The 14,732-nt window shown below is 33.6% G+C and overlaps 3 protein-coding genes across 3 annotated transcripts; 1 reads left to right on the top strand and 2 right to left on the bottom strand.

The window, feature by feature from the left end:
* Positions 1-232: 232 nt before the first annotated feature.
* TRIADDRAFT_64204 (uncharacterized protein) lies at positions 233-3,635 on the bottom strand (the record flags this gene model as incomplete). The annotated part of the gene is made up of 7 exons (XM_002115667.1): positions 233-501; positions 829-885; positions 1,357-1,737; positions 1,865-1,921; positions 2,162-2,443; positions 2,747-2,803; positions 3,492-3,635. The coding sequence occupies 7 exons, from the start codon at positions 3,633-3,635 to the stop codon at positions 265-267; spliced, it is 1,215 nt and encodes a 404-aa protein (XP_002115703.1). The 3' UTR covers positions 233-264.
* Positions 3,636-5,340: 1,705 nt separating this feature from the next.
* TRIADDRAFT_59667 (uncharacterized protein) lies at positions 5,341-8,882 on the top strand (the record flags this gene model as incomplete). Its single annotated transcript, XM_002115805.1, has 7 exons — positions 5,341-5,382; positions 6,816-7,247; positions 7,344-7,400; positions 7,471-7,851; positions 7,940-7,996; positions 8,084-8,310; positions 8,714-8,882. 7 exons carry the CDS (start codon positions 5,341-5,343, stop codon positions 8,880-8,882), a joined length of 1,365 nt encoding a protein of 454 aa, XP_002115841.1.
* Positions 8,883-10,259: 1,377 nt separating this feature from the next.
* Positions 10,260-14,386, bottom strand: TRIADDRAFT_50758 (uncharacterized protein; the record flags this gene model as incomplete). Its single annotated transcript, XM_002115666.1, has 16 exons — positions 10,260-10,369; positions 10,444-10,493; positions 10,605-10,696; positions 10,787-10,889; positions 10,949-11,055; positions 11,269-11,334; positions 11,427-11,452; positions 11,535-11,703; positions 11,947-11,991; positions 12,073-12,162; positions 12,237-12,304; positions 12,446-12,488; positions 12,561-12,601; positions 12,687-12,819; positions 12,929-13,015; positions 14,246-14,386. 16 exons carry the CDS (start codon positions 14,384-14,386, stop codon positions 10,260-10,262), a joined length of 1,371 nt encoding a protein of 456 aa, XP_002115702.1.
* Between the last annotated feature and the right edge of the window lie 346 nt (positions 14,387-14,732).

Genomic DNA, 14,732 nt, shown 5'->3' with positions numbered 1-14,732 from the left:
TGTGTTTGTAATACTGTACGTACGCATATTGCAACCTCGCCACTATACACGCCGCAATTATTTCGAAATTACAAGATTCTAATGGTATATTTCTAATTCTATTATGAATGCACAGCATACATTTAACAGATCGATCACACTAAGATCAGTTACCATTAAGACATAAAGTGACTCAAACGGTAAAAAAACGCTATAACCAGTTAAACATACTGTAGATTAGCTATTTAAGCTATAGAATGTCAGAAGCAGAATTACGACCAAATCTTAAACTTCAGTACCACTCCTTTCTCTAATGTATGTCACAGGATTATATTCGGCTGCCCGTGAACCAAATAGCATAAACAAGATTGCATTAATAACCTCAACGATTAGAATTGCCAAATCAATACCTCGTATCCCAGAACCGTAAGGATTGGTGACAACATAGATAACCGTTAGGGCGATCACATTGATACATACCGAGGAGATACTCAGGATTGTGAATGAATAAGTGCTTACTCTCTATTAAAATGAAAGATCATAAAGACCACATTAGCATGGTGTTATGTACTGTATGTAAGAATACAGTAACTTGTTGTACTGCACCTAATGTGTTAGCATAAGATAAGGTAATGAATTACTAAGATGAGGGTATAATACGTTATTACGGCTATGCTATTTAAATGTAGTAAATCCTAAATAAAAGAGACTTTTAGTAAGCTTACTATGGGGAGTGTATCAAAGTCCCTCGTGCTAACGTTAACGACTAAGAGTGGAAACACAACGCATGGCATAAACACTTAGGAACAAAGTTACTGATCTAATGAACCCTACAACCAAAATACTTACTAAGGATTCGCATGTTGTTTTCGAGGATAGATGAGCTAAGATTCCTAAAGCAAATAACTGTAATACGTATATGGACACATAGTTAAAATAATAAGATAATTGAGTTGAGTATCATTTATCGGCGTAATAAAATAATTTATCCAAATCTAAAAATATCGAGTCAAATCTTGATGAAGTACAATTCAAATATAAGAGAGCTTTGTAGATTTCGTTAACATTAAAAGGGGTTTTTGCTGATTTTTCCGTGACTTTCCAAAAAATTGATTTTTGCATACAAATGTTTATACTACAAAATGTCATGACTATAATTGCCAAATTATCTTCTACATTTTAATTACATGATTAGTTAACAATTGATTATAATTGAAGACGCCTATGTGGTGTATACTTCCTGTTGCAATGATATATTTACAGAATGGATGGTACTTCGGAATTTGTCGTAAAATTTACGATACAGCAGAGGAACATTAACTACGGTATATCTAAATTACATTATTAAATATAACTTGTTATTACATATCCACTTACAAGTGAAGCAACGACGAAACTCAGGAAACTATGAAAAGGCGACGGGAACATCGGCGAAATCGCAACAGCGCAACCAAGCTGAATGCTAGCAAAAATCATTGAGGAATTACCAATGCAGTAGTTCTTATCTGTTTTGGGCTGCTTCTCAATATTAACATTGGTATCAGTTTCGGTATCAACTGCAAAGGCAGCAAATAACGAAAGGCCTAATCCAATGTATGGTGTAACATCGTGAAGTATCATGAGAATTAGCATATTTGATCCCATAGGTTTCGAAGGGCTGCTTCCCATTAGCATGTATAGCCGATCATGAACGGAAGCAAAGCCAGTAAGTAAAGCAGATATTGACGCTAATATCGCGCTAACTTTAAACCAAGCTACCTGATATTGCAATAACGATAAATGTTTTAAAACTATAGTTCAAAGATTCTTAAAATTTGTTAAGATCTCAAGCTCGAATTATATATTATCGTAGCTAAGCTAATAAATGATTTAAAATTTAACTTACAATACTCTTTTGATTTGTTGCGTAGCTTAATATCCCAAGAATTCCCGCGACTTCTAACTGTAATAAGTTAAATTAGATCGTTATTTATGGTATTGTTACAAGTTCAGCACAATGAGCAGTCGTATTAGAATAAATCCATATAAAATAATGATTTGCTAAACCTAATTCACTCATCTAATTATCCAATAGATGTGAGATATTTACCATTGCTCCCTGGTAATTTAAAGGTAAAGAGTAGTGTTTAGGAACTGTTCCCACCAAAACGAATCCAACGATATGCATGATAAGTGAATTTACCAGCATTAAGACAGCGATCTGAAGGCGACGATTGATAGGGAATCGATAATTTGGGTCTTTAATTTCAGTTGTTTTGAAGCTATCTAGCTTGAAACCATTAAATGTTGCCACAGCCAAAGAAGTGATAAAGAAGAAAATTGAAAAACCCATGTTAAATCCGTATAAAACAGGCGGAGATTGCTTGAAATTTGACCCAGATTTATAGAAAGCAATAGTTCCACGGCAGATGTTAACAGCAGCAAAAGTAGCCTCATAGATGCTGAAAGCTATTAAACCAGTCGTCTAAGCAAGTATAAATAGAAGATTTTTAAGGTCACGAGCAGATGAAGTAAAACATGGTTAAAAACAATTAATCAATTAATTAATCCATATCAAATTTGATTACGGCATAAATATACGCATACATTCAATATAGTACAGCAAAATTAATGACTTTAATGACCGAAGAACTACCGGAACCCATGGTCCTTAAATTAGTTAAATGAGCACAATGTAACATCAGCAGTAACGTATGGGTTTCCTAGATTTAATTGTCCTGTACATTACAATATGAACTATCTACGCTGATATATCTGAGTTGCTTACCAGCGGTACAGAGTTAACATTGTCATATTTGATTGATAGTGAACCAGCTGTAATTGCCTAAAATCATTTCGTGAATAGTGATGAAGCTCAATTAGTTTCAACCTATTAGACTCAATTAAATTTGCTATTCCATATATTAATAATTACATAATACACAGTTATAATACAAATATTATACATTCTCTTAGCGCGGTAAATTTTATAGCTACTATAGTAAGCATTTATTAATTGCCACCTCACTACAATCTATAGTTTATACGTGTAGTCAGTAGTTTCTTTCTGAATATTTAGAAAACCGAAATTTTCTTTAAATAAAAGCTTAATTCTGATTATTTTGGTACTACATGTTACATATATATGTTTCTGCCATCAAAAAGCTCATTTAGCAGCGTTTATTATGGATGAAGTACTGAAAGAACTAGCTTCCAGCTAGTAGTAAATTATTTTTCCTATGTCATGCGTACAGTACGTCAACTAGCTTAAATAGTAATCATGCTACACTCGTTTGCGCCTAAATTCAAAAGGGACTGACTGTTGGCTCTTGCTCAATTTTTATTGCTTAGGTAGCTGCAAAATTTAAAGTCTGATATCTTACATTAGTCATATAACTTAAGTAAAGAGCTTAGGCATTTATAATTTCAATAGTACTTGAAATAACTGGGCATCAATCAAATTTTAATGATCGCGTAGGTCGCGTGAAAAGGTTTGATTAAAATAATTATGTAGTCATATATCGACTTGTTACCATCACGGCAAGCATAAAAGGATCAATAAGCGCTGAAGAGCTCCAAGCATGTGGCAGATTGCGTAGTTCATTCCATCCTAGGATAGCACAAGTTGCTAAGCCAAGAGAAAAAAATATTTTGATAATTCCGCAAGTTTTATACATTTTTAAGCGTCTGATTACACTTTAGAAAACGCCTTTCTTCCTTTGGTGAAGACTGGTATAACGCTTCCGCAGCTAGCGTTTTGAAGGATCGCTTGCAAATAGGCTTAAACAATTGTTCTATTGTTATACAAATTAGATATCATTAACATACATTTAAGGATTACAGTACTGTACGGCAGGGACTAGGGACTATTGAAAAGGAAAAAAGTCCTTCCTTGTGTACAGTACGGTAGTGCTCTAATGGCAGGAACGACGTTATTAACTTGATGTACAGAGATTATAGCCGCATGTAGCTGTACCATTGATATTGTAACTGAGATACAGTACAGCATGGAATCTCGGATCTATTAATTAATTCCATTGTATATTAATTTATACGGTGTTATGTAGTTTACCTACAATACAGTAGAATTACAAGTTCATTAGAGTAACTCTCTAAACGCAATCGTGCTAATATCGCTTTAGAAACACCTTAATTATATTTTTATTGTAATTATAAAATTTAAGTAGAAGACATTCTGTACTCTATTAAATTCCCTTATTCATACACACATGTACAGGTATAAATGTGTACATTATACATTGATACAATTTAACAGTTTTCATTTTGATCAATTAATTAATAATCATATTATATAGCAATAAACTCTACGGAAGAAAGGCGTACAGTATATAATATATACGCGTATATACGAGTATATTATTGTTCAGTTGGATGACTGATCAATCTGTAGCACTGTACAATACAATAATGTCTTCGCAGGGCTAGTCCGGCTCTGTATAATGCGCAGATTATTAAAACGTAGTGTAGTAAATCTTTATATGCTCCTTTTACTTGGGGATTTATATATTTTTTTATGTAATGAAATCTTCATGATTGATACATTTTGTTAAATATATATTTCTTAGCACAAATATCAGAGTACTCCTGCTATTACTCGAAGCTATCCTGCATTAGATATAGTATAGCTTTATTTGCAGTTAATAATATGGAACAATTAAGGAATTTGGAACATCTTTTGAAGCAATCTAACACTAACCCCAAATCTAATAAAGCGATGATCTAATGCACGTACAAATGTAGGGTTTTATTTCAAGAAAGCCTTTATATGCGTATTGGCACTGAAATCCTTCTGATATGATGAGTTCAGTATTTTGTTGTTTAGAGGTTTTCGACATCTAGATCATACGCATACACAGTTGTAGTCTTGTCTGCGTACTTGATGCGATTATGTAGATATCCTAAGCTTTAATAATATATACTGGTAATAACTATCATATTTTCCTTGCTACAAGTTAGGTAATTATAATTGTCGTTAAATTATGTAATTATAACTATTTTGAGTTCTCATAAATCAATATCAAGTAGATCGAGTAGGTAGCTATATTGTACGGTACAACTCAACATAAAATTAATTAACTGTTAAAATTCGGTAGCAGTACTGTATCTTGTTTATTTAAAAATCTTTCCGTGCCAAGAGCCAAATTTTCTTCGTTTGTGAGTGGTTATAAATAGAGTAAATATTTAAATAGTTAGCTGACGTCAAGCAAACAGACATTTGGGCCCTCAATGACTATTAACTTATTCCGTATTAAGGTCGTAGAGTTGACAACAGATAATTTCCTCATTAGTTTCCGGATGGTAGCTGTATGATATTATTAAATTTGTGTCCATGGCGTACATAACAGTTGCCGTTATTCAGTTATGCCTAGCTGCATGCAGTCTCGCTGTCGCGGTTTTATCGTGGTATTTTAGAGGGAATCTAGGATTCGATTCCTTACAGGCTCTGACCCTATTACTCGATCCAGGAATGCTAGGGATTTCGGTAAATACGCACAATTAGAAAAAAAGTTACCTAACGAGAAACTTACCTTTGGTACAGGCGTATATTCATAATCGTATTAAAATTATCAATCACAAATATTGCTTCTACAGTTTACGATTACATGTACAGGACCTGTATATCCGGGTACAATAATATTGTACAGTATCATCAATTTCAGACGAATTTAAAACTCATGCTACAAAGCTTAAGCGTAAACATACGTTAATGAGAAATGCCAAAGTCTTTCTTTAAAACTGTCTTTGGGTTGAAAATGAAATTACATTAAATGCGATATTATACGTTTGACCACTGTTGTAAACCGCGCTATCTGTAGCAATCGATCCCTTATGTAGAGTGCACTTGATTTGATATTTTCTGCACAATTGTATGTGCAGTTTTACGCAAACTCTAACTTTTAAAGTAGATATTCATATTTTTATTTATTCCAAGAATGCTACCGTCACCATGTACATTCGACTGATAATTATAATAATAGATTTGGTCGTATAAAAACATATTACTGCACATAGTAGCTTTTATTAGTCCAGTGAATGTAAGATCACCGCCAGTACAGAAAGGATCTCAATTAAAATTTAAATTTTATAGTTTTGCATATCCGGTTATAATTATCTATATTTGTACAAGTTTTAGATCGTTTTAAATACAGATTAGTAGTACTTACATTTTAATGGAAGTTACTTGATGCTATCTGGTATTATAAGTTTACGCAAGCAAAAGTTATTAGGGCTTGGTAAATGCTTATCAGTAAACAATTTTATGACCGTAAGATGTAACCATAAGAAAAATAATAATAACGGACCAAAATTTCGAATAAATTATTAGCCGCCATTTTAATCTAGGGGTTGTAACTTTGACGAAATTGAAATTCGATTGTTATACTGAAGTAAAAATGTTCCATCAATGGTACTAATTAAAGAATAACTTATGTTAAGAAATAAAAATTTCTAAGGAATAAGCTTTAAATTTACTTGTTTGCCTAAATAGATTTTCTATAATCACTTAAAACATAATACTAATATTGTCGCTAATAAATTGTCAATCCAGTAAATAACGAATCTCAAATGACTACAGTATAAAACGATAAAACTAGTATTCGGTTGAGGACTTTAATCCTAAGGTTAGTTATTTCTTGTTTTATACTTAGATGTTTGCCTCTGGCCTCACATCGATTTATTTAAGCCAAAGAAACAACGAGTCATTGGTAAAGTATAGCTACTAAGTAATAATAGATAATATGATAATGCGTTATAAATAGATCGCAGCTCAACTACTAAACATTTTAAGAACATAAAGTTTAGAACCGTAATTCTCATAATATTTTATGTTTTTCCAGCATACAGGAAGGTTTGCACTGGCCTTGCTAGTGATTGCTGCTTGTTTAGTGAACGCCATTCGAAGTACCTATATGTTTATTATCTATAATTTAAAGATTTACAGCATTTACGAACGTGGGATATTTGGAGCAAATATGGCAGTGACAGGAGTATCGCTAGCTAATATTGTATGGGTTGCGATTTCATCAGGCAATAAATTAGGACGAATGGGAACTCTTCGGAACTCCGAGTTACAACTTAGAAGTTACGATGAACAAGAATGCGAAGACGATGATATAAGCTTATTTAATCAAAGCATTTGTGGTCTTACCATATTTCAGTTATCGCTATCGCAACTCATTGCCGGCATGATCTTGATTGCCCTGGGAATTTATTCTTTGTTTGATTCTTTCTGGCTTTTTTCAACAATTCCATTATATCTAGCTGTATCGGTATTAATAAAATTTTGAAGCAATGAATGCCTCTGATAGACAGATTTGAGCGATAATTTTATTATTATCTTATTAACATAATATGTATTTTTTTAGTTACTGACATCTGCTACACTTGGGATTACATCGAGATATAAAAAAACAGTATATCTAGTAAGGATCATTTAGTTAACCTTCCTATTACGAAGTCAGGTATGATTTATCTAATCAAATTATTTTCCAGGCAATATGGTTCCGAGTACTATGTCTAATGTCAAGAGCACTTGCACCTGTTTCGCTTTGTATTTGTACGTATGGCTTTATAGGCTATTTTAACGAAAAGCCAACAGAGACTATAAAGCTTTCAATTATATTTGGTGGTATTGGAGTGTCCAGCTTAGTTGCAATGATGTCTTCTACGTTAGCTGCAATAGTTGTCCAAAAGTATGTTGGGATTAATCTCTGCTCTCCAGGCAACAGTAACAGCTTTTACGGAAGTGCACATTACAAAGTCGGAGTGTGTCAAATAGCTTCTGGTCTTCTTTGTTTGGCCGCTGGCATTGCCTCTATGATATTATTGCGTGGATCTTATTTTACACAGTTTACGTATTACGTTGCAGTTATGGTAAGTACTCCTATCATTACTACATATTTCAATATGCACGAACTTATTATAAATCCGTTTTTATTTCATGAATCGTTATTATGTATAGGCTTTTTCTTCAGGTCTCTGTGGTATCGATGTTGCGAGTAAAAAATCTGAAGCAACAGTGAGTATAATATCAAAGTATTTATAGCCAATATGTAGCTGGGTTCATGAAATACTAACTGACAATCATTTTCATTAACAACACCAGCTCAGCACCTTCGTAATCATGTCGACATATACGGTTGTTACAAGTTTGGTGAACGTAGCTCTTGCTCTTATCCAGTATTCCTCATTGCAGACATTAAATTTACCGTTTACGCCAAATATGGCTTTATACATGTTGCTAGCTTGTTTGATCTCTACAGCCTTGGTTTTCTTATCTGGATTCAGTGGAGCTGTGGTCTGCGGCATGCGCATGGGAATTTGCTGTTCAGAGTTAGTTTCCTTTTATTTTTACCTTGCATAACTTAGTGATAAAAGGCTTTGATGGTAGAGGTTATTATCTTACTGTTATAGCCGGAGTTAATGTTCTTGATCTAACATACGTTATTTCTAATGGTTCGCTTACAAATTTGCTACAGAATATACATTCATACCGAACGTCATAATTATCGTCGCTAATACAAATGTTTCTAGCGTATTTACTGTACTTAAAGCTGAAAGATTACATAATCCCCTTTCAGAGCCGTTACAGATTTTTGCTATACCTTCTGTCTGTAACACTGTTCGATGATAGTGTCGTAGCTTACTCAAAACATGTTAGATATTAGCTGATTAAGGAGCGGCAATTAAGAGGAGCATCAATTAAATAAATGTTACCCTTGCTGGCTTTCATTAGGGATTTCAGACGAAGGACGATGAGTTTTATTCGAGGTCGAAGACCAAGTTTCCTTCGGGGAAGAAGGCCTAGTTTTCTAAATCGCAACAACGATTATCAAAATAGAAATGATAAAAAGATGGCGATGGCACAATCTAGCGCTCGAAGTGGTGGTGCTGCTTCTGTATAAAAGCGTACTACAGTACTAGGATCCAAATTATTGGATCACACCTATTAATTATATGCACGTGCGCTACTGACAGCCGATCACTGTTGTTTTATTAAAGACGCGGTGCAAGATAGAAAATTAGAAAAATTCTATTGAAATTTCATCTTAACTATAGCTATTGTACACGTATTGCTAGTTGAAATGCGATATACTGCGTATGCTACGGTGTTATTACAGAGTCTTCTGAATCGCCGTAAATTTGTATTTGTTATAAGTGAATTACTAAACTGGACAAACACAGAATATTTGAATAGAAAGGAATTTCAATGTTAACTTGTATTAGTTGTGATATTCCTGATGCCACGCGTTTTGAAAATTTATGCCTATATAGATTATGCAGTGAAAATACTTAAGATGCCGCCAGCAGTTATACCGGCATTTAAACTAAAAATCTAAGGATATTGTATCTACTGAATTTAAGCGCCTTGATAATTCATGACGATGTCTCATAAACTAATATTTCTTATAATTAGTAAGTACTTAATAGATTGACTACTTCTCGGTTAGCTACAAGAGCTTAAGTTTATTCAGGCTATTTGTTTATTAGTGAATACATTTGTCAGGTACATTCCTTGAACACATAGCCTAGTAATATAGTCAAACGATATGATCGACCATGTTAGGGTGAGTGTAGTTGCGAATTGTGTAGTATCTTATCTAAATTGGTATGTTATATTGTATATGCGAAACATCGCAGTATGTCTTCACATAACATTTTAATCCTGTTACTCTGCTCTATTGAAGAGAGCAATACAATCTATGTCTGTTCTTTAAACCGAGTTGTTTACTAACATACGTATATAAAGACTGTCAGCCTTCGTATATTAAGTATTTAGTAAACTCACTACCTAAAGGTTAATTCCGACACATATCGGTGAATATCCGATTCAGATGTATTCATATATTGCTTTGAAAACCCAATTAGACCTTGGAAGAAAGTTCTTATACTAAATCGAAATAACTTCTGGCAGAGTGTGCGTTGTTTCACAAGCTTAATACGGAGTAAAGTAATAAAAGGATATTCAATATTTGTGTAACAGTAAGTATACGAGCGTGCTATTAATATGATATAATATCGAGACGATATTACATTAAGAATTTTATTAGTTGGTAAATACAATAACAACTAGCAAGCAAGAAATGTAAATTACTGATCAAGATTTACAATACCCTCAGTAAGTTTTGTACACTGAAAGCTACAAATAATCACAACCTTTATTAAACATGCTTATAGAAGAAAGCCAATACTGAAAATTCAAACCGAATCAATATTTAATCATGGCTTCCTTATGGAAGTTACTGCAAAAAGAGCAGAGCTAAAGTATTCAAAACGGAAGATTACTTCATATATTTATCATTTTGCGCCGCTAATATTTTAGCGGAAGATTTCGCATCGTAAAAAAGTTTGTTAATTTCTTCGACATCATTTCTCTGGATATTTTCATGACCTTTAGCACCAGTAAAATCCCTCTGTTAATTATATTTACTATATAAAAGTAAATTGACAGCCGATAGTACTCACCGTTTATACGAGAAAGTAAGTGAGATGGGGTCAGTAATTGTACGGCATATCTAGGGTCAAATTGAATTAGATCATGAATAACATTCTTGAGATGGGTAGAACAAGTGCCTACTTTATGCCAGCCTAAGACTTGGCAAGATAAATTTTCGACTCATTTCTACCTCAATGTTGTCTGAGAACCGATTTCTCCAAGATATTCTAATGATTCACTATCACAATTGATTTCTTCGGTTTGCGAGCGGATTTTTAAAATCTGATAAACGATGATTGACACTCAAATCAACCACATTAGCAATCGATTTAAAGCAATCTATATAATACCGTCATAACTACATCGAAGTACCTGAATCATTTCCTGCTTTAGATACGGAAAAGTTCGAATTATCATTACACGGTCAAGTAGATCCAAAGGCATGCCATGTGGAGAAATTATGTCTTTTGTACCTCTATTATCCAATAATATTAGTACATAAGTAGAGCAAAGAGCTGCTGGTATTTCGCTTACCTGATCAAACATCTTCCTCTATTCGTTGCAAAAACTACTATCGGTGACAACGACGATTCCAACGCCCGATGTAGGTACGTAAAGCACTCGATATCCAACATATGAACCTAAAACCACACAGAGGTTACATAATTTGTATTAATAATCACTCCACTACAGTATTGCGTAGAAATAAAAATAATCGTAAGTTAAAATCATTAAACTATCCATATAACATATCATAATCGTTAGTATAACTGATAATTATATTGATTACTAAATCGTCAGGTATTGTACTACTAACTTAAGTAGTCGCACCACTATCTTAAGTCTATAAATACCTCATCAATAAATAAAACCCCTGGTACTAGTTCAGCAATTCCTTGATCAATATACTTATTAACAACCTATAGCAGTAGTACAGAAAGTAGTCATTTCAAAATAACCAGCTACGGATGCTACACGAAATGAATTTAGAAATTAATAATTTCTTTATTACTTTGTTGATTTCTCTCCTTAGTTTGTCTAAAATCATTCAAATAACCTAATTAGATTCATCACGAAGTAAAGAAATATGGAAGCATATTCCTGTGTCTAGATTGCGTACCAGTAATTTCGGTTTTTTTGGGTTTCATTAATTGGCCCATAATTGATAGCACGTCCTGACCACCATGTGGGCGGGCATTAGCTACGTCTAAATCATGTAAGGTAACATCCTGGATGACTTCTTTCTTTTTATGTACATCTCCTTTTGGTAAAGGTACGTACTCTTCCGCCTAGGAACGTGATCAAAAGTAGATTTTATAATTTCTAGTAAAGTGCTATAATTATTTAGTTGATATTACACTATCATAATCTAGTAAACTACGCTACTATATTCACTGGCTAGGACGTATCGTTATTAGCGCCATAACTGTAAAGTTCACAACAAATTCTGTCCACAACTTCCTAGTACTAGTATGCGGAAAATTTTTAATAACTCTCTTTCTGCTAACAAATTTTATGAAGGAGTGCAGTACCTCTAAATCAAATTCGGTAGCAAAAGCATCACATCTCCCCTGCCGCTATATCAGAAAAAGACAAACAATGGTTATAATTTCAATTCAGTGTAAATGTGATCAAGAATCAACCTGTAAGTACTATACCTTTACAGCACCACTATTCGCCTCAATATATATGACATCCCCAGGCTCCACCTTTTCTTTAAGCAAGCTTTCGTATATGGAAGGATCAAGCTAAAGAATCCGTACCGATTGAAGTTAATACTATACCTCGCATCATCATGGTTCAATATATTCTGTAATCTTACTTTCAACTGCTTGGTTCCTTTCGCTGTTTTTAAACCAATCACGACATGACTTACAGTTTTACCATACCCTGTTTGTTAATTATAATTATCAATCATGGAATCTTTACTGGATATAAAATGATGAGAGCGACAAGTAACTCCTGAATTAGCAGTAAACAGATAAATACGTCACAACTATTCAATGAACAATGTAATATCCGGCGCATAACCTCCTGTCGGATTTTCAGTTTCATGTGGCGTCAATTCTATCACCTGTAAAGATTGCAAGGAAATTTTTTGGTATCAATAAATAGTGTACGCATATTAATTGATTTGTTTCATTACTTCTCCTTCGTAAACTTCTTTAGTTTCTTTGATTCGTAAACCTATTTGTAGTAAATTTTCAAAATGTTACGTAAATTCAACGACAATATAGTCATTATCCAGAGTAATACTATTAACTAAAATGACCTATAGCACGTCTGAAATTTTCCATTAAAACTTCCGTTTTTTTAACTTCAGTAGAATATACTTCGCTACCAACCATTGGGCAAAATGGAACTTTAGGTCCAAGTTCATGTGCTACAGCCAAGGCCAAGGCAGTCTGATGTATAATAATGTATATAGATTAATTTAATCTTTATAATTTGTATAACTTCTACTTAAAGCATCAATTAATCAGTAGTGTAAATAGTAGAAAACAGAAGGTTAACCTTTCCAGTGCCTGGAGGGCCAGCTAATAATACAGCACGACCTGCCATTTTCCTCGATTTGATAAGCTCAACGATAATGCCCGCAGCCTTAATTGATAACGTAAATTTAGTTATTTATTTTGAAATTTTAATATCATCACTTCTCATTTACTTTTCAGCTAATTCTATTTTAATACGCAATACTGTAAGTATCGCGGCTTAACCTGTAGACACTGAGTCAATCACAAACTCTCCATAGGATATTGTAATTCTGTAAATAGATATAGATGGGGCGTGATATGTTCTCCAGCAAGAGTGATGTTTAACTGATGCAATTATCATAACAACAGGGTCGAAATTAGAGATTCACTACAAGTAAGTCCTTGATTAATAAAAGTAGTCACTATTATATAATTATTGACCTAGGTAGCCTCTGACGGATGTGCGAAACATCATTGGGACTACTGAAAGAAGTCCCTCACCCTTTTAGTAATCCCTGATGCGCTATAAGGGAAATCTTATGTGTCATGTAAAGATAAGAATTATACCATCTGTAAATGTTAGGAAGGTAGTCAAGGGTAGAAAAGTATTTGATCGAAAACGTATCCCTGCAAAGCACGTATTTGCTTATTTATAGGCTATAAATACTGTACTACCGCACTGATGCACATAATGAAGTAATTTTACGATACTAGATTTTCAAATTTAAAGCTTTTTTCGGCTCTTTCCGGAAATTTAAATTAGCAGCACTGTAAGTTATAAATAATTAATTTAATTAATTTCACAGTTACGCTGTAAGTACAGTATTAGCAAGGATTAGGTATAGCACGATAAACGCGTACCGCAAACTAAACTACAGTACTCATAATATGATGGTTGGCAATGCTTATTAGCTCAACCTATTTACCAGAGTATATGTAAATACGTATACGATCAATTTATAATTTCTGTATTGTCTTTAACGCTGTATTATACGGCAGATTAAGTAATGGAATTTCATTATGAAGTTTACTCAAGGTTAAAGAGGTAAGCTAGCGTAAAAATTCTCATACTTATATGAATATCGAGGAATTGTATACTAACTTGATGTTAGACGTTTAAATCCGTAATCTGCAAACGATGCCAAATTAAGGCAGTGTGGTGTATAGAATATATGTATATTACAGCCAAAGTGCGAAATTAGTATTGATTCATGATTCACTATGAAAGTACAGTAATTATGAACTACTTAATGTAGACTTACTAAGAAACCTGGATAGATATATGTACAGTACACACTATACACGATATACAGCACAATATATAATGATTATCCAGTAAAGCATTAATTGTAATTACCTCTCTGGCCTTTTCCTGTCCCACTAAGCCAGCTGCTACTGGCTTTGCTAATCCAGTTTCATCTAGCCCAAGTCCCTTAATATGGCTATGAGAAGCTATCCTTTGAGTTTTCGAAGTACTCTTAACTTCTTCAATCTTCATCTCGGCGCCAACTGCGTATTGTAATGTGTATTTCGTTCGTCGAAATGGCCGTTACCGTTGCACGTTTTATGATACTGGTAACCGTAGCTATAATTTTCACTAAAATTTATAGTACAGTATATATTCATTAGTAATCATTACCGTTACCTTAGCAGGACGGACTGCTCTCGGACGTACTGCATCAATTGTGACGTCACTGCTACTGAAACTCTTCAAAGGAATAGGATAGGCAACAGTCGCTCGGTATAGAAAAAAAGAGGCTGACTATTTCACCATTCATTTCATGTGAACCGTATGTCTGAAACGATACACTATACAGTACTGTCCGCAATATAATTACGTATGT

This window comes from Trichoplax adhaerens, genomic scaffold (genome assembly GCF_000150275.1).
Source record: "Trichoplax adhaerens TRIADscaffold_12 genomic scaffold, whole genome shotgun sequence".
Classification (NCBI taxonomy): Eukaryota; Metazoa; Placozoa; class Uniplacotomia; order Trichoplacea; family Trichoplacidae; genus Trichoplax; species Trichoplax adhaerens.
Note: the sequence above shows the minus strand (reverse complement) of the source record. Positions and strands in the feature narration are given on the sequence as shown.